The sequence below is a fragment of the Fundulus heteroclitus genome, unplaced genomic scaffold (assembly GCF_011125445.2).
Source record: "Fundulus heteroclitus isolate FHET01 unplaced genomic scaffold, MU-UCD_Fhet_4.1 scaffold_70, whole genome shotgun sequence".
Taxonomy (NCBI): domain Eukaryota; kingdom Metazoa; phylum Chordata; class Actinopteri; order Cyprinodontiformes; family Fundulidae; genus Fundulus; species Fundulus heteroclitus.
The window spans coordinates 493,317-514,331 of NW_023397143.1; the positions used below are offsets into that span (position 1 = coordinate 493,317).

At 43.5% G+C, this 21,015-nt stretch overlaps 1 protein-coding gene across 1 annotated transcript in view; it reads right to left on the reverse strand.

Moving 5' to 3' along the window:
- Nucleotides 1-502: 502 nt before the first annotated feature.
- The window catches only part of ggcx (gamma-glutamyl carboxylase), a 29,140-nt gene continuing 8,627 nt past the window's right edge, over nt 503-21,015 (reverse strand). Inside the window, exons 13-15 of the mRNA XM_012876404.3 lie at nt 14,006-14,153; nt 13,520-13,724; nt 503-1,185 (exon numbers count right to left, since the gene is read on the reverse strand). Coding sequence (XP_012731858.2) covers nt 1,026-1,185; nt 13,520-13,724; nt 14,006-14,153 — 513 coding nt within the window. The 3' untranslated portion in view covers nt 503-1,025. The remainder of the gene's footprint in view (nt 1,186-13,519; nt 13,725-14,005; nt 14,154-21,015) is intronic.

Below are 21,015 nucleotides of genomic sequence, written 5' to 3' on the forward strand. Positions count from 1 at the left end.
ACCCTAAATAGGCCAGTTGTGAAGTTATTATTAGTGTAGAGATGCAAAGGGTGCTTTGTTTTATTGGGAGTTTGTGAAAAATTAGTAACATGTCTAATATAAGGCGAGGCAACTACTCCTTATTGTTCTGTGGATGTCAGCTAAATCTGTGACTTTGTATGGACAATAGTCAATGATCAGTTATTGCATCCATATTTTTCTTGGCTGTATCTTCACTTCAACACTGAAAGATTTTTTTATTATTATTATTTTTAAGTAGTACGCAGAAGGGAAATAAAAATCCTCCTAAAGGCTCCTGATGACGATGTTTATGTATTTCCTGTGTAACTCTTGAGTAAAAGTGTCACGTCTGTGCCATAATGCCAAACTACAGTGAGTGCCGATTCTACTGTTGCACACTAACAAATGCTTTGTAACATACAAACACTAATAAAAATCATGATTTACACCGTTTTGTCACGGCTGATTTTATTAAATAAAAATATTAATACAGTTTTTAAAAAAATTACAGCTAACAAATTATTTTTACACTTGCCATCATGTTGGTTTCTCTCACATTTTAGTAAAAAACTGATCAGAGTAAGCTCCTTTAAAAAAAAAAAATGGCTGAAAGTTGCTGAAACTTGACCCCAGGAGACATGAAACTCGTTCAGCCTCATGTTGTCTCAGCCTTCTGGACAAAGCAGCATTTATAGCCTGGCATGTTTACAAGTAAATCCTCCAACAGATCACATAATGACGCCTTTGTAGTTGCGACGACATCATCCACCCATGAATGGACACAAACATACAGGATTTGGGGTTTTACTGCAACGTGTCCTCTTTCAGAAACTCACAATTTTAAGAACAAAATAACACATTTGAAAATAACCTGAAATGCAAACTATTTCAGGGTACCTTAATAGCCTGGGCCAGAGAGGACCCGGCTAGGTAACAGTCCAGCAGTAACACGTTTATAGGAATGCGTGATCCAGCACCTGGAAGTTCATCCATCCTTACTAATGACACTTTTTCTCCTGACAAGTTTAAAGCTCTGCATGAGCCATTTCATTTTTGATCGTCTCGTCTGGGTCGGCTTCTGCTTCGGGTTCCTTCATGTTGGCAAAGGCTACTTCTCTCGTCAGCTGCTCCACGGGAGGGAGACCTAACACCAGGTTTCTTATTGCAATGGCTGTCATCAGGAACCTACCAGACAAAGCGGCAAGGTTAAAAGGTTAACTTCTGGGCAAGCTGGCTTTGGTTGCAATAACAGTTTCATTCATGTCATGATCTCGTGTTCTCAGAGTCGTTTTGCTGCAATGACTTTCACCACATCTATATGTCGAGATACACCTTAAAAGGGGACAGATCACGCTTTTCAGCCCTTTTCACATTGAAATAACCCTGTGGTCTATATAAAGGAGAACTGTGATGGTTTGGTCTGAAGTCCTCCTTAATTTAGTTCCCCTCCTTTACCCCTGCTTTGAGGAATGTCTTAATAAAGCAACAAATTTTGGTGCGTTCTCTTTAAATCCAAAGGAGGTATTTCACATCCCACCCACCCCCTCCAGGTCACAGAGCGTTTCACTCCCAGACGTTTTTTTGATTGTGTAATGCACAACCGAATATTTTCCACTTATCTTGAGCTTGGACTACAAACTCGTTCAGAGAAATAAAAAATAAAAAAAGATGGATTTGTGAAATCCGTAAGCCGGAAGTCCATGACCTTATTTAGCAGCTCTGCAGCAAATACTGTGACGCCATTGTTAAAAAAAAACAAAAAAAAAAACATAATTGAAAACAACTTGAAAAATATAACCCAAAGAGAACAACGATATCTACGCAGCTCCTAGAGAGACTACATTCAAACTTTCTGCATTTTTAGAGAGTCCAAATACACAACAATGTCTATTTAATGGATAGAAAAGTGAATTCTGCATGATATGCAGTCATGCAATACCAGTGCCGTTATTTCATCACCCCGAGATAAACTGCAACCATCTTTTTGTCATAAAGGTTTTATTACAACATTATCCAGAGGTAACAGGAGTTTTAACTTGTTTGTTCAAATTGAAAATTCTTTTTTTTTTTATTATCTCGAGATACTAAATACCAGCTTGTGGCTCCCCGACTCAGACCGGGTCCTACTCCCGCACGAATACCACCACTCCAGTATGAAAATGTAAAGATAGATTGGATTTTAAATGAACTGATCTGCTCTCATAGGAAGAATAATCACACATCCACACAGCAGTCGATTTATACCAATTTAAAATATGAATGATCGGCAATGGTGGGCTATTGCTTTAACCTGCATCGCAGGACGTAAACGCAGACAAATGTTTTCACTTTACCGATTAAAATCGCTTTCAAAAGGCTTTGTCGAGGAAACTGTTTAATTATCTCATTAATGCAATAAGATTTCAATCTTATTTTGTCTGTCAGGTTTTTACTTCTAAGAAATATCAAGCAAGCAATATCTCAATCATCAGTTTCCAGTTAGGATGGGATCTCCATCTCCGTTTGTCACAGCAATGAGACAATCTGACATAACCGAGTTTGGTTGTTGCAGTCATCTCATTATCTCCAGAAAATTAAATGTTGTGATTGTTTCTGTCGCAATGGCAAGTTCCTGTTGACGATAATAGGATTTCCCATATTAACTTTGTCTCATTAACTCAAGGAAACCATATCTCAAGCTCATTTTAGTGTCAGATCTGCTTGAATTGTTTATTATCTCGATATCTCAAGCTCGTTTTGTTGCATTAACCGTGTCATTACATTATTATCTCCAAATAACACAAGCTTGAGCAGGTGGCTGCCATTACCGTTCCATTGACTCTGTTGTGCCAGTTCAGACGTGACAGAAAGCGGTAACGGACTACGTTACCCATGATGCAATGTGGTCAAAATGGCCACCAACTCATGTGGTCAAAATGGCCACCAACTCCCATCACGCAACACGGCAAAATGGCCGCCGATCAAGGAAACAGCATCAATTCGGGACGTAACGGACTGCGTTACCCATGATGCAATGTGGTCAAAATGGCCACCAACTCCCATCACGCAACACGGCAAAATGGCCGCCGATCAAGATAAGGTTGCTATAGTGATGGCTATAAAAGCCGATCACACACGATGAGCTTCCTTCTTCCCTGGCTTTTGGCCAACCCGAGAAGACACACACGCACAGCTGATTCCCACGCCACGTGTTCGATTGCTCGCTGGACCGAGATTTTTCGACGCAACGGTTATTCCCTGCTTTATAACAGGAGGTCGACTTAAATAAGTACTTTTAAATTCCCTCTGATCAAAAGACTGAGAGACGCCATATCTCCCAGTGATCGAAGAGGACCCCGCTTTTGTCTGGCCAACAAAGCGACTGTTGAACCCGGAGGAAGAAACGAAGCAGCTTCTTCCCCGTCCCGCTGCAGCCTGTGGACAACAACGCTCGTCGAAGCGCGTCCAGAAAGCCACACTCGGAGCGTTCCGGACCAGCCCCGAGGCAACTCAAAGTAACGGGGTTTTTCCCCTTTCATTTCTGTCTCACCAACAGGGTGTTTAGAAGTGCCTGGGCAGGCGGTAGAACTTTGTAGGTGTTGGTTAATGCTTTTATTCCACGACGAAGTTGGAATTATTTTGATGAACATTTTCTTTGTATGTACATGCATTTTACAATTGATTTGCTGTGTTGATTTGTGATCCATCAAGAACCCCGCCGTGGGTTACCGATTTATCTCTTTTCATCTTCTTCCCTGCTTCCCCCCCTCTCTCTCTTTTCGCTCCTTATCAGTTTAATTTCTTTGTCCGAGCTCAAGTCGCGGGCTTTGCTTTAAACTCCTAGTTAGCCCCCCCCTCTCGAAACGAGGCATTGTCCCATCAGCGTAAGCGTGGTTACGTTATTAGGACCTCCCCTCATACGTCATCGTAGCAGCCATCTTGGGACGGTCACGTGTATCTGGACTGTAGGTAGCTTAGCTGAACTAGCTTTGTGTAAGACATCAAAGCGTCCAGTGAGATTCCCGAAGCTGTTCTGTCTGTCAATGCTGATACGTGAAATGCCGATGTTTCGAGGGCGGTGTTAAACAACTTTGAGTTAAGTTAAGATCTGCTAACCGCTCATTTTAATCCATTGTTTATTTTTGTTTTGTTTTTTTATTTCCACATATATATTTTGCATGTTTTAGTTTAGTAATGAGTAAGAATTCCAAAGTTGTTTGAATCAGAGAATTACTGTAACAGGGAATTGCTTTTGGTTCAATAAAACCAACCACTGCGGAATAGACATTGTTTTGTGTTCAGTCCAATTCACAGTTGCCTGGGTATTCAGAAATCAGAGCTAACCTCCTTTGGAGTTAACATCTGACATTAATACAGAGACAATATCATTGGATGGTGATAAGGAATAAGGATTTAAACTCTAATTGCAGTTACATTGGGGTTCTCACAGCCTGCTGGATAAACCTGGTCGGTTAACAGTCCGACCTGATCATTTATTCCAGCATAAATGAGTTCATAACAGAAAGTTAACTAATGCATTAGTGGTATAAATACTTATAAGCTTATAGCTAACATCACCACCATTTGAACTATATTTGTTATAGCGAAATTTTGAGTTGAATGATTTATTATTTAAATTATAATACCAAATTATAATTAATAATAATAATAAGCATATTCAACCAGCTTATGGCATAGCATAAATTGGCTTTTCCCGGTGTGGGCGAGTCTACTTATTGGCGTTCCTTTAGACTAAATCGAATAACCAGCAACTTATGAATTTAATGAACACAATCCATATTCCAGCATTTTGACTGCTCACCTTGCCAAAAGGACTATTCAGTCATAATTGATTAAGGAGTTATCATTACTAAATATATACGTGTTTGTGGTGGTTTGAGGTTGTTAACCTGAGGTTTGAATATTGATTTCTGGACTGGAAGTCAGCTAGATTGAAATACACAGCAGCCAGCGCCTGCTACTTGTCAATCAGAGTCTGTGTCGTGTTCTGCTTTGAAAAGAGAGACCCTGCCTCCATCTGGTGGCCAGGATAGGTAGTTGCAGTCACGGTTTTAAAGACAGCTTAGATCGCTCAGTGTCCCGGAGGGACAGTTTTGAAAGTCAGTTTCTTTAAACTTACCTTACGGTTACGCCCCTTTGTCTTTTTAATTTTATTTTATTCATTTTTTTTTTCTTTCCTCCCTTATCCCCCTTCTGCTCATCATAAGTGGTCAAAATTGAGCTGTGATTTTGAAACTAAGGTTGCAATTTAGCGGTTTTTAACTGTCATTCTTTGCCACCTCTGAAGCTCCAAGACACTGCTATTTTCCACACATGTGTAGAGCACCTGTTCTGAAATAACTTACATCACAAACAAAGCCACAGCTTTATCATTTAATCACTGGCCGAAAGGTTAGTGGCCCATGTCACTCAAAGTTAATTTTCTCAAAGTTAAACAAGCATATTAACCGTTCCTAAAACATAGGAATTGTAAGTCGCAGGGTTGATTTTCCCCTGCGCAGCCTAATTAAACGCACGTAATCGAACCCACTTCCTGCAGTAGTGTGAGTCATAGTGCGTGTTTGCTGTTAACAGTTAAAGTGAAGCCACTTAACAGTTGTGTTAGCAGTTGTTGTTTAGCGCTGAGCTAAACTAAAGTGTATGCGTTGTTGCTTAGTGCTAAGCTAGAATACAGCGTTGTTATTTGTTGTCTGTCATTTAGCGCTCTGCTAAACTACAGTGTTACTTGTTGTGTTGTTATCCATAGCTGACACAGAATGGATAGTGAAGATTCCTCAGTGTTTAGGTCTGAAGGAGCTGAAGGTCCAAACCATTCCATTGGAATGGAGGCCCAGGATGTCATTAGCTCACTGCTTAAAATGACACCGGACAAACAAACCCGTCTGAATCAGTTTAACATAGGAGACTGTGAGAGGAGAATTCAGGAATTGGTGGAGGAGGTCCAGAGCAAACCTAAACATAGATTGGTAGCAGATGTTTTGGGTGAATTAACTGCGTTATACCACCGAAGGTTAACGCTAGAGACCAATCTGCGTAACAGAGAGGTTGAGAGGCGTGCTTTAGCTGAGGAAAGAATCAGGGAGCTAGAACAGAGAAGTGTTCAGGGCAGCTGTCATCCCACAGAGGAGCGAGAGGAGGATCGCATTAGCTTGCAGACAGAAGGATCTGAGTGTGAGAACTCCAAAGGAAAACATGGAGATCACACCTGGAGGACATTGGATGAACTGGGCCCTCAGACACCTTCTGAGCGAAGGGTAAGCGAAGGTCAGGACAGATATAGCAGTGTGATACAGAAAGAAATGCCTAAACAACTTACGGTGGCAATCAGGACTGATCCACATGATGTAAATCATGGGAAAACACCTGCTTCCCACCTGATCCCTGACACGGCTCGCTATGATCTTTTCCCCCCACCAGGGCGACGAGAGCACCGTTCCTGGGACACAGGTGAACCCCACTCCTCTGAACTGCGTCCACAGACAAGAGTTCATGACAGGGGGGGTCCCCCTGAGTCCCACGAACGGCCGCCTCCGCCAGGTAGGTGGTCAGAACTGGAGCCTCCCTCCTATCGTGGTTACCACAGGCAAGAGTCGTCAGGAGAGGACTCAGATGGACCAGCTCCGATCCCTGAACAGGGACTGCGGATGCGTCAACTTGAGTCCCTGGCCCGAGACATAGAGCGTTTTGATCCTAGCAATACAGAATCCACCATTGATGACTATCTCAGAGAGGTAGAGCGCTGTCTGCTAGACTTATATAGCCCCTCAGCTCGAGAAAAGTTGAAGCTTATCTGGAAAACCACGTCCAGAAGTGTCCATGTTTTCATAGAAAGCCTCCCTCCAGCTACACGTGACCGTTATTCAGCTCTTTGTCAGGCTTTAAGAGAAGAATATTCTGTGTTTACAGACCCAGCTTCTGCAACTCTTGGAGCTTTTGCAATTCAGCAAAAGAGAACTGAAGCACCAAAAGCGTACTACCGTCGCTTGCGGGCTGCTTACTTTCAGGGACGAAATGCTCCCGGCTTGGAGGAAGACCACACTTTCAAATCTTTGTTCCTCCATAATCTTCATGAAAGCGTGCGTTATGAGGTTACCATGCACTGTAGAACCAAGAAACTTACCATGCAGGAAATCAGGAAATACGCGCAGGTGGCATGGGAAACACGTGTCCGGCCCAACAAAGGAGCCGATAATGATAAAAAGGTTCTGCAGATTCAAGCCGAACCAGAAGAGAGTTTAGGTCTGGAGGGACATGAGATGCCTCCCTTCAAACCTAAAACTAGATTTGGTCCTAAGAAGCAACATGGTTTTGAGCCGCAGCAGAAGAAAGCTTCCCAGGATAGGAGAGGTCAGCATGGCAGCATGGAAGGTGAGAGGTTTCAAAAATGGCACAGGCCGGATCCAGCTCGATACGGTAAGCAAGCTGACAGGCCAGAAAGGTCGAAAAGCACACATGACAACAAAGGCTGGAACCTGCGCATGGAGGAGTCAATGAGAAAGGAGATGGAGGAGACTTTTCGCAGGTCGCTCGCCGAAACAGTGCGTCAGATCGCGCCGCAGCCGTACCAGCCACCATCCAATCCTGTCGACCCTCCAGGTAAGCCAGGCCCAAAACCCCTGTCAGCATGACTAGGCGTGGACCAGGCTTCCCCTTTTAACAGAGTTTATCTGATTAAGGGGGGGGACCAACCGAAAATTCACCGACAACCTTCTAAGATCCCATCAGCAGGTGATCAGAAAGCCCCTTTTCTAAGGTTTCTAGGTGAGCTAAACCATCATGAAAATGCACACCGCTTATACTGCTCGACAGTTATCGGAGGATGTGTAACTGCAAATGCTCTTTTAGACACGGGTTCCGAGATCAGTCTAATGTGCTCAGATTTGTTTGATGAGGTGACCAGAGCTATGGTGTCTCTTGGGAAACCGTTCCAGGTGGAGACCTGTGACGTGGGCATCACCAGCTACACTCAGGATCAGTCATGCATCACCAAACGGGCGTGGTTAGACATCACTTTCCGTGACATGACCCTGGTGCACCCCATCTACATATGTACTTTGGACACAGAACCTTTTCTTGTGGGTCAGGACCTGTTGAACAGGTTAGCCCCACTCATTGACTGCTATCATGGTCATCTTTGGGCCCAAGTGGGGACTCCCAAGCCCCTCACTTCTGGAAGTGGACTGTCCGTCCCTATCAACCAGGTGACATGCTCTGAGGAGCCCAAAGAACTTTTAGCACCATTTCTGCCTTCCACAGAGCCGATTTCCAAATCCTCTGACACACCCCTGCTTGAGCTGAACAACCGCTCAGCTTACCCTTTAGTGGAGAATCCAACTCGCATGCCGATCCAAGTGGTGGCGAAGAAACCTCTTGGGGTGCTCATCGAAAGCTCTTTCCACGACTTTGAGTTGAGCATTCCCGTCATCGGAGACCTGCCCTTATTCTTGACTGGCAGACAGGACTCTCCAGACACCGTGTTTACCTTTCCTTCCAGCATGATCCAAATCAGGCGACATGAAGCTCGGCCTGCTGGATCCATTTGTGGTGCTACGCTTGAAGCTGAAGGAAACCTGTTGGTGTATGCGACAGCAACCGACCCAACAGAACCAGCACCAAATCAACCAGGAGACCGGGACTCACCCACTGAGCCCTGCCCTGGTTTCGAAACAGAAATTATGCAACAGCTGGGAAAAGCTGATGCTCTGACTACTGAAACAGAGGAAACAGCACTTAAGGAGCTGTTTTATGAGTTTCAGCCCATTCAGCCCAAAGATTCAAACGAACTTGGGATCACATTGACACACGTCCATGACTCACCAGTAGGAGGACACAGAAGCTGCAAAGCTAATCTGAAAACTCCCCAACAGGTGACGTCCCGGCCTTCAACGGCCCAGGACACCCAGGAGTATGTACAAGGCTGCTTAACCTGCAGCCAGTTACAACCCACACGACCACCAGACCAAGCCCTGCTTCAGCGAAGGGGGGTTATATTTCCGTGGTCACATTTGCAGATTGACTGGATCGGTCCAGTCCCCGAATCGTTAAGAGATAACAAATATCTTTTGACAATAACAGGCAGTTTCACAGAATGGGTCGAATGTTTGCCGGCACCGAAAGACACCGCTGTCACCACAGCAGCCCTGCTGCTAAATCACGTTTTCAGCCGGTGGGGCCTTCCCCTGTCCATCGACTCGGACAGAGGAACGTCAAACATTATGACCGTGCTTTTCAACATGTTGGGCGTGGAAGTTAAATTCCACATCACCTACCGCCCACAGTCATCCGGACAGGTGGAGCGAATGAACTGCACCGTGGTCAGCATGTCAAAGGAACATGCCAGCAGCCATGACAGGGACCGGGATACAAAGCTTCCCCTGGTCCTAATGCTAGTCCGCTCTACCTCACCATGCTCCACAGGGGTGACACTTTTCCAGATGATGACAGGAAGGCAAAGGACACTTCCCCTGAATCTCATCTACCAGCCCGAAGACGTCAGTGTGACAACCGTCTACACGGCACACCAGTGCGTCACTGACTTAAAAGACCGTCTCCGAACGACTTTCGCGTGGCCTCGAAAGAACCTAGAAGCCAGCGTGCAAAGTCCAGAGTACAAATGGGTTCATGCGAACCAAATTAAATCGTCCACCAAACTCTCCTCGCAGGGAAGGGAGCCTAACTCCGCCCCGCCGAAGAGAACAATGCATAGCATTAAATAGGACAAGTGCATGTTCAATCAGGACACTTTAAACATGCACTAAATAAAGCAAGTGTCCATACATAACTTCACGTCTATAATTTCACACTCAGCCATAACACCATGCATTGCTTTGGAAACGCTCACAGAAGTGGTAAAGAATGACATGATGTATACTCAGGTTGTTAGAGATTTAATGCAGGACCTCACTCGAGAGGTTAGCTCATCCATAAATAGCCTTGCTGAAGGACGGATTCCTCTGTACCTGGTACCAATAGATTTGGTCGAAAAGGTTCTCAAATCTGCCTCTGGTGAAACGCTGCAACCACCACAAATACACCTGGCGTACAGCCTAGGTAGTGCAATTCCAATATTTGTAAATCCTGACAACTTGGAGATAGGATTTATGCTAAACCTTCCCATCATTGAAAGGGCTAATGTGTATAGGCTTAAATCAGTATTGAATGTCGGTTTTTGGCAAGGTGAGACCCACGTACACCTACAAACTCCCTCAATATTGGCCTATCATGATGCTGACCCCAAACTTTATTTAGTCCCTAATTTGGATTTGTGTACCAAAACCAAAGACATCCACTGGGTATGCCCAAGCAACCCATTTATCAGAGATTGAAATAATAGATGTCTTTAAGGGATACAATTTCAGCATTGATGTCGGCATTGAAAGACAGCTTTTACTCGCAGGCACGCAGCTGATTAAATTCAGTCTCACTCCATCAGAGTTGAGCTCGGTCCCTCTGCTTCGCTTCCCCAGAGCTACAGAGTCGACCGACACTCACATTATGACCATTATTGTGGTTCTCCTTGTATTTGGATGGGCCATCACTACTGCGATGGCGTATGCAGCATACAAGCAGATCAAACAGTTGCAAACCAGGATTGACGCTCTCACCTTTGTCGCTCCCAGGTTCGTAGCACCAGCTCCTTGAAGGTCATAAGCTGATTAGACTACGAACCACTGTCTCTTTCCTTTCCCTTCTTCCCTCTCTCCTTTCTTTGGTTCAAAGTTCAAACCTGATGACCAATGAATGTATTGACAATGGTGATTGTGAAGTTTGCATTTTTTTTTTTTTTATTACTTTATTGTTGCCTTATTAGCCAATAGAAACGACTAGCTATAGCTTAGTCCTGCCCAGGCTAGGTCACTGACCCAGGCACAATGAATGCTTTGTTTTTCCTCCTCTTGGATGATGAACTGAACTGCATGAATCCCAATGGACTACTAGAAAGACTATTAGGTTGTTCCACTCATGCACAACGGATTTTCGTCACGCCAGAATGGACTTGGTTGTAGCTTTAAAGACTGTGACCAGCATCCCACTCTTCAAAGCTAAAGGGGGGTATGTTGTGCCAGTTCAGACGTGACAGAAAGCGGTAACGGACTACGTTACCCATGATGCAATGTGGTCAAAATGGCCACCAACTCATGTGGTCAAAATGGCCACCAACTCCCATCACGCAACACGGCAAAATGGCCGCCGATCAAGGAAACAGCATCAATTCGGGACGTAACGGACTGCGTTACCCATGATGCAATGTGGTCAAAATGGCCACCAACTCCCATCACGCAACACGGCAAAATGGCCGCCGATCAAGATAAGGTTGCTATAGTGATGGCTATAAAAGCCGATCACACACGATGAGCTTCCTTCTTCCCTGGCTTTTGGCCAACCCGAGAAGACACACACGCACAGCTGATTCCCACGCCACGTGTTCGATTGCTCGCTGGACCGAGATTTTTCGACGCAACGGTTATTCCCTGCTTTATAACAGGAGGTCGACTTAAATAAGTACTTTTAAATTCCCTCTGATCAAAAGACTGAGAGACGCCATATCTCCCAGTGATCGAAGAGGACCCCCGCTTTTGTCTGGCCAACAAAGCGACTGTTGAACCCGGAGGAAGAAACGAAGCAGCTTCTTCCCCGTCCCGCTGCAGCCTGTGGACAACAACGCTCGTCGAAGCGCGTCCAGAAAGCCACACTCGGAGCGTTCCGGACCAGCCCCGAGGCAACTCAAAGTAACGGGGTTTTTCCCCTTTCATTTCTGTCTCACCAACAGGGTGTTTAGAAGTGCCTGGGCAGGCGGTAGAACTTTGTAGGTGTTGGTTAATGCTTTTATTCCACGACGAAGTTGGAATTATTTTGATGAACATTTTCTTTGTATGTACATGCATTTTACAATTGATTTGCTGTGTTGATTTGTGATCCATCAAGAACCCCGCCGTGGGTTACCGATTTATCTCTTTTCATCTTCTTCCCTGCTTCCCCCCCTCTCTCTCTTTTCGCTCCTTATCAGTTTAATTTCTTTGTCCGAGCTCAAGTCGCGGGCTTTGCTTTAAACTCCTAGTTAGCCCCCCCCTCTCGAAACGAGGCATTGTCCCATCAGCGTAAGCGTGGTTACGTTATTAGGACCTCCCCTCATACGTCATCGTAGCAGCCATCTTGGGACGGTCACGTGTATCTGGACTGTAGGTAGCTTAGCTGAACTAGCTTTGTGTAAGACATCAAAGCGTCCAGTGAGATTCCCGAAGCTGTTCTGTCTGTCAATGCTGATACGTGAAATGCCGATGTTTCGAGGGCGGTGTTAAACAACTTTGAGTTAAGTTAAGATCTGCTAACCGCTCATTTTAATCCATTGTTTATTTTTGTTTTGTTTTTTTATTTCCACATATATATTTTGCATGTTTTAGTTTAGTAATGAGTAAGAATTCCAAAGTTGTTTGAATCAGAGAATTACTGTAACAGGGAATTGCTTTTGGTTCAATAAAACCAACCACTGCGGAATAGACATTGTTTTGTGTTCAGTCCAATTCACAGTTGCCTGGGTATTCAGAAATCAGAGCTAACCTCCTTTGGAGTTAACATCTGACATTAATACAGAGACAATATCATTGGATGGTGATAAGGAATAAGGATTTAAACTCTAATTGCAGTTACATTGGGGTTCTCACAGCCTGCTGGATAAACCTGGTCGGTTAACAGTCCGACCTGATCATTTATTCCAGCATAAATGAGTTCATAACAGAAAGTTAACTAATGCATTAGTGGTATAAATACTTATAAGCTTATAGCTAACATCACCACCATTTGAACTATATTTGTTATAGCGAAATTTTGAGTTGAATGATTTATTATTTAAATTATAATACCAAATTATAATTAATAATAATAATAAGCATATTCAACCAGCTTATGGCATAGCAACTCATTATTTTGACACAATGAAATCCCACATTTATTTCTGGCTTGATAAAAGTTTGTTATGTTGTGAAATCGGTGATGCAGTGTTGTGCGATACCTACCGAAATAAATAAAAACGCTGCCAGTCGGTTTAAACTGAAGTGGCTGCTGGCATTGATCCTGGACCGTAGGATTACTGCTATATATCAGCACTAAGTGGAACTTTAAACAATGAAGCTGGGTTTGGCGCCAGAGCTCTGCCTTTATGCTCCATAAGCTGCATGTTATCTCAAAAATTTGTTTTTGCCCAAACAGAGATGGTTCAGATCTTGATATTTAGAAAAGACAATCTCATGAAAATGAATCACAGCTGCCAACAGTCGATCTCGGCCTCCATTCAGCAACTAAGCATAAACAATCAGAAAGATTGTCTACTTTGATTTGTCAGTTTTTGTTTGGATTTATTTTTTAGATCCTGGAAATTAAACCTGGAGAAGAATGTGGACGGACTAATGTTTGCTTAGATTATTTTCTCCAAGAATGGAAAAATATTAACAACAAATACAATACTTTCTATGACTGAGCAGGAACCCTGTAGCCTGAGCTCTTGCAGTCAGACAACACTTACCCCCTCCGTATCGTGTAGTACTTTTTAACAGCGAAGCGGTCCAGTCGCTCCAGCATACCCGCCTCCCTGCGTTTCTTCACCTCCTTCATCCGACGCTGCCTCTTCAGGAACAGCTGCACCACGGGGTCCGTGGCGTTGACCTCCGCCTCTTGGTCATCATCTGCAGCCATGAGAGGCTGCAGCTCGGGAGGCAGCGGCTCGGTTTCTGCACAAAGAGACACGCTTTTCAACGTATGATGTGAAAGATTCAGGAACTTAAGCATCAGTTCCCTGTTCAGCCTCCAACATCTCAGTATGCCCAAAGAAAGAACCACAAACATGAGGAACTTTAACGGATTAGATACAGGTTTAGCAAAAAAAAAATAAGACATGAGAGGACTTTCAACAGATGATCTCTTAAATACTGCAACAACAAACGTGGTGTGTTTAAATTAAACTAATGCTAGTATTATTCCATATTCTGGTCTGTCTTGCACGTCTTTTCACCTGTTCCATTGCGAATGCGCTCCTGGATCTCCTGCAGCTTGGTGAAGTTCTGCAGCAGCGCTGCCTCGGTGGTGTTGACGTAGACGTACATGTAGCAGGACGGGCCCTCAGACACGGTGAACACTTTGTGATAAGCCCCAGCAGGAACCTGCACACATCCGCATAAGGGGAAATAAAAATGTAGGTAAATTACCAAATATTAAGCTTTATCAAGTAATGACCAATAATGTTTTTGATTTGCCACAGTCCACCTGCTTCGTTTCTGACAGTCCAGATGGCATTTGTACGTTTGGTAAACTTTTAGGACCCTTGGAGGGTGACTTACTTAATGCACAAGCTGGCAACTCAATCTGTTTTCAGGAACTTGCACAGCAGGTTTCATCTTTCTTTACCACAATCAGCTTGTCAGGAGGAGAGAAAGGCAACACAAGCAGGCTGAAGGCTTCCGATAAAGGAAGAGTTGTTCCTAATCAGGATTAAGGTAGTTCCTTTCCAGCCCCGCAAAGACCGACATGGAAACCTGAGGTTTTCAAAGCAGGTACAGTAGACGGGGGCCTGAACCAGTCAGATACACAGCAACCAGAATTTTAAAAGGTACAAAATGAGGAAGGGGTGAAATGGCCAGCAGCTGGGTGACTTGGTGCAGCATTGTTGGGTTTACGGCAGAGGATTTTTGTAATGCCAGTATTTTTGGTAAATATTGCAATAACAATATCAGTAGTGATCTATGCACATTTTTTCCTTTCTCCTCTTTTTCCCCATTTGCGCTCAGATGAGAGAGAACAACTCAGGCTCACAAGTATCAAAGTAAACAGTGGGACTTCCGGGTAATGGCGACCAGGTAGGCAGCATAAAACAGAGGCTCTGCATCGATAGCTACAAAGACCCCCTAATTCAAGGTACTGACTCGTCAAAAGTTACTTTTTCTCAAGAAGAATGAGCGGGGATAAAAGCAAGAAGGGACGAGTCCAGTCTCGGAATCCAGAAGCACGACATGAAAGCAAAGTTTGCGGAACCCATCCGGTCGAAGAAGGAGAGAAGATGGCGGATGAGACCTTGCCTGTTACAATTAGCTCACTGAGGCAGGTGGTGGGTGAAGTAGTGGCGGACGGCATGCGAGACCTCAAATTAGAACTGAGAAAGGAGTTAGCGCAAGTGAAAATGAGCGTGAAAGAAGAAATGAAAGACCTCTTGAACGAAATGACGTCTGAAATAAATCAACAGGTTAGCACCGCTATCAACAAGACAGAGGAGCTAGCTAAGCGCCTTGGAGAGATTGAGAAAGGCATGGCGAAGGAAGAGAGATGGGACTGTGGAGTGAGAGATGCTATTGTCCAGTTGCTGAGTGAACAGAAATTGCTCCGGGAGAAAGTTACGGATTTGGAAGGGCGCTCACGCCGGAATAATCTGCGGATATACGGCATTCCTGAAAATGCGGAGGGTACCTCGATGCTGAGGTACGTGGAAAACATGCTTAAAACTGAACTCGGGGACGGCTTGGATTTAGGCAGCGAGAAGAGCCTGGGGATAGAGAGAGCCCACAGAGCGTTGAGCGCGCAGCCCCCGGTTGGTGCCCCACCTAGATCCACGGTGGTTCGCTTCCTGAAATTTAATGTTAAAGAACAAGTCCTCCGCGCGGCGTGGAGAAAGCCTATACATATACAGGAAAAACGCATATTCTTCGATCATGATTATGCCGAAAGTATACAGCTGAAGAGGAGAGAATATGCTCCAGTTAAGAAGGCGCTCAAGGAAAAGGCTATTCGGTTCCAAACCCCGCTGACTAAAATGCGTGTGCACTTCGACTCCGGCATGACCATCTACAACAGCGCGGAGGAGGCAGCCCTGGACCTGCGGAGACGCGGATTTACAGTGGGACCGGTGTGCGCAAACAGACCTAAAGTCATCACGGCGGAGATGATCAACAACCTTCTACCGGTGGATGTGGTTGGACCGCGACGCGGAGGGAGCGCGCCGGGCCTGCGAGAGAATGCAAGGGAAAAGCTGAGGGCTTTCCAGCGACCGGGCGGAGAGGACGTCGTTGTTGATGAGTAATCTTTTTTCTTCTCCCTACCGAGGAAACTTCGGCCGCCCAACAGCTAGCCCCTCGGGCTGGCTGATCAGTACTACTTAAAAGCTCTGGGTGATCGGTTCTGCACAGGAATATGGTGGGGACTATGACTCCCTCCCAGGATGATGAAAGATCGATGCAGGTGACTCTTAGATTAGCTTTTTCAGTTTCCTTTCTTTAAGTAGGCAACTAAGTAGGGGCCCCACGTAGTGGCAGTTTCCCCTACAACAGGAGGGATAAGGGTTCCTCTTATTTGGGAAGACCTGTTCATTGTTATGTTAAGTTTTCTTTCCAAGTATTTTTGGTTGTTGTGTGTTCTGAGGGCTGGGAGTGTTGGTTTACAGGTGGGTAAAAACATGTTGATGTCTGGAGGATATGTCCCATAATGTATTGACTTTGAATGTGAATGGTATAAAGAATCCCATAAAAAGAAGTAAGATTATTTCAAAGCTTAAGCGAGAGCAGGTGGGTATTGGCTTTTTACAGGAGACACATTTATCTAATGATGAACATGAGAAACTTAAGAAATTGGGTTATAGAAAGACATATTTTGCTTCCCACAGATCGGGGAAAAAAAGAGGGGTGGCTATTCTAATATCCAACAATATCAGATTTGATCTTATTTCAGAACACATAGATAAAGAGGGAAGATTTGTGTTGGTGAAGGGGAGGTTGGAGCAGGAAGAGGTCACTTTATGTAATATATATGCACCTCCTGGTAGTGAGGTGGATTTTTTTAAGGAAGTACTTAGTCTTGTGGCCACGGAAGCAAGTGGCACATGTATATGTGCAGGAGATTTTAACTTACTCCTAAATCCAAAGATGGATACAACTAGCAGAGAACGAAGAAGGACTCACTTAGAAAAGCAATTTAAAAAACTTATTCAAGAATTGGGACTTATAGATGTATGGAGATATTTACAAAAACATGACCGGGAATTTACTTTTTACTCTGCTAGGCATAATGTGCATACAAGAATTGACTATTTTTTTATGTTTAATAGAGACCTTCACAGAGTAAAAGATTGTATAATAGGCCAAAGAGACATCTCTGATCATTCTGGTCTAAGTATGAAAATTAATTTGATTAGGCATGCTAAAAATACTCTATGGAGGCTTAACACAAGCTTACTAAATAACGCTGCATTCAAAACTGAAATGACAGAAGAATTTAAAAGGTATTTAGAATTCAATGACAACGGTACAGTTAGCCCTGCAATTCTGTGGGATGCGGCTAAGGCATATATGAGGGGTAAAATAATTGCAAAATGTTCGAATTTGAAGAAGAGTAGAATGAAGAAGTTAACAGACTTGCAGGAAAACCTGAAAAGATTGGAGCAGCAGCATTCGATTAATAAGAGCCCATCCTTACTGGAGGACATGAGGCCTATTAAACAGGAGATCCACAAAATTTTAAGTGAAGAAATAGAAAAAAAACTTAAATATATGAGACAAAGATATTATGATGCAGGACCTAGAGCTGCTAAGGTGCTGTCGTGGAGGCTTAGGAAGCAACAAGCGGAAAACACGATTTATAAGATTCGAAACCCAAGGACTAACAATATATCGAATAAACTTGATGAAATTCAGAACGTATTTGAAGGGTATTATGCATCCCTATATACACAGCCGGACAAAATGGATAATCAAATAACTCAAAAATTCCTTAACTCATTGGATCTCCCATCTTTAGGAAAAGACCAAAATGACAAGTTGATGGCAGAAATATCAGCTGGGGAAGTTGACTGGGGGATATCACATCTTAAGACCGGCAAATCACCAGGCTGTGATGGGTTTCCTCCTGAGTGGTATAAGGCTATGAAGGATTCTGTTGCCCCACTATTGAAGGCCTCCTTTAATTACACTCTGGGAGGGGGCTCTCTCCCACCGTCATGGCAAGAGGCTTTTATTTCAGTCATACCAAAGGTGGGGAAGGACAGAACGGACCCAAAAGGATATAGACCAATTAGTGTGTTAAATATAGACTATAAACTATATGCTGCAATACTAGCTAAGAGATTAAGTACCCTGATGCCTTTTTTGATAGATGAGGATCAGACAGGTTTTATTGGTAATAGACAAACGCATGATTGTATAAGGAGGGCCATTCATGTTATTGACCACATAATCAAAGAAAAATCAAGTGCAGTCCTTTTCAGCTTAGATGCCGAGAAGGCGTATGACACTGTAGGGTGGGAATTTTTGTTTGAGGTAATGAAGAGATTTGGATTTGGTGAGGGATTCATTCGCTGCATAAAAACTATATATTCTTCACCAAAAGCAAGAATCAAAATTAACGGAAGTCTCTCAAATCAAATAACACTACAACGAGGATGTAGACAGGGTTGCCCCTTAAGTCCATTACTTTTTAATCTTTTTATTGAACCACTAGCTCAGGTTGTTAGGGAGGAGTCTGGTTTGGAGGGGGTGACGATAGGGAGTGTGGAGAGCAAGATATGTCTATATGCGGATGATCTTTTAGTAATAATTAAAAGCCCTGAATCTGGTACTCCAGTGCTCATGGATATTCTGGAATCATACGGCAAACTTTCCGGATATAAACTTAATATGCAAAAAACTAAAATTTTGACTTTCAATTTTAGCCCATCGAAACGGTTAATAAATAGCTACCAATTTAATTGGAATCAATCACAAGTGGAATACTTGGGGATCATATTAACAAAAGATTTAACTCAATTATATGACGTTAATTACAAATGCATAAATAAGAAAATATATGAGGACCTGGCCAGATGGAGCCTGCTTCCCCTAGACATTGGTAACAGAATCCGTGCAATAAAGATAAATGTCCTCCCGAGAATACTGTATATATTTCACGCACTCCCTGTGGAGGTCCCAGTAAAACAATTTAGGGAATGGGATAAACACCTCTCAAGGTTTATTTGGAACAATAAAAGGCCAAGAGTGAGATACTCGACCCTGCAGCTGCCTAGGGATGGGGGGGGTATGGGTCTACCCCACCTGGCGGATTATTACATGTCGGCCCAGTGTGGACCCCTGGTACGCTGGTGTAGCCCGGCCTATGAGGCTAAATGGAAAGACATTGAACTCTCCTTGCTGAACTTCCCTGCACAGTCAGTACTGGGCTGTCTGGACGGATTGTCCCAGGTATATCAGTTGCAAAATCTGTGCCTAAGCTTCTCCTTGAAGGTATGGGCAGGGTTGGTCAGAAAGTTTAATCTTCACAGACAGATAGGGCTGTTGAGTTGGCCTGCGTATCACCCGCATTTCCTCCCAGCATCGATAGATCATAAATATAGAAGGTGGGCAAGACAGGGAGTCACCGCATTCTGCACTATAGTTAAAGACGGGGTATTAATGAAATTTGAGGAGCTATGCCAGACCTATGAGGTGAGTAGAGAGGACTTTTATCGCTACTTACAGGTCCGTAGTTTCCTAAGAAAGGAAATGAAAATTTCTGACTTGGAGACAATTCCAGGCATAATACAACTTTTTATTGATTCATATGCTGGTAAAAGTATAAGAGGAATTACGGGCAAATGTTATAGAAATTTAAGATCCATGAATAAAAACTCAACAGACTATATAAAAGAGCGATGGGAAAAGGAAGCAGGCATGATAATTACGTCAGAGGCATGGATGCAAATTTGGAGGGGCTCCCTGTCGACCACAAATTCTCTGATATGGCGCGATTTCACGTGGAAGAATCTAACCCGATTTTTCATCACGCCGAAGCAGAGATCTCAGATGGGCGGGTTACAGCTTCCGTGCTGGAGGGGGTGCGGTGTGACTGCGGTAGGCCACTACCATGTTTTTTGGGACTGTACGGAGTTACAGACTTTTTGGAAGGATGTACATCGCCTAATATATAAAGTTTTGGGTATAAATCTGGACTTGTCATTCACTGTTCTGTATCTTGGAATGCTCCCTGAGGGACTTAGCAAAGGGGATACATACCTGCTGAATATAATTATGGTCGCCAGCAAGAAAGCGGTCACTAAGTGTTGGCTTCAACCAGGCCCCCCCTCTTTGAAACTCCTGGTGAATATTATAAATATGATTCACGACATGGAGATGTTGACATTTGCAATACGACTTAAAAAGGAGAAAGGAGAAAAACTCTGGAAACGTTGGGAATGCTTTATTGTCAGAGGCGATGAACAGTGATTTGTGGGACTCTGCACCACCTGAGCGAGAAAATGGGGTTTCTTACCTGTTCACATATTTTTGGTTCTTTGGTTCCTGATTCTGGACTTAATACTTTGTAATAGTTATGGAAATGTAATATTTTATATCGGTATTGGTGAATGTCACCTGCCCTAGCCCTCTTGTTTTGCAGTGTTCTGTATTTGTATATTTACTTGTTAAAACTAAATAAAAATAAAGTTTCAAAAAAAAAAGTAAACAGTGAAGCCTTTTTTTAAAATCAACATGAACTCAGAGGGTGCAGAACAAAAAAGAAAAACTTGCTCCAGACAGACACCTTAAAGCTCAACTGCATCTGAGCCATCGTGACAAAGGTTGAGCAACTTGATCACCGTAACAAGAGGTATGTTTAGATGAGTCAAGGTTAAGCTATCAAACCTAAGAATACATACTGTCTAGCATGGAGGCGGCAGCATCATGCTGAGGGTCTGTTTCAAAGCCAGTGGTGTCCAGCTGTTGAGAATTAGTGGATTATGCTTAAAATAACTTAATTAACTCTACAAATTCTACCAAGTAAAATGGTTAAATATTCAACTTGAGTTATTACAGGCGCTTGCTGGGAGCTACAAAACTTCAATTTAATGTCAGCGGGAATGTATGAATACATTTGAGCCAATGTTTATAATTTCCATTGTGAATTAGTAAAGAACAATTAAATCGTACCTTAACACCCAATCTTTTCTTTTTTTTTTTTAAATCACTGAAGTTTTTAGCTGTATAATCCACCCACCCCACAAAAGCAATGGCAAAA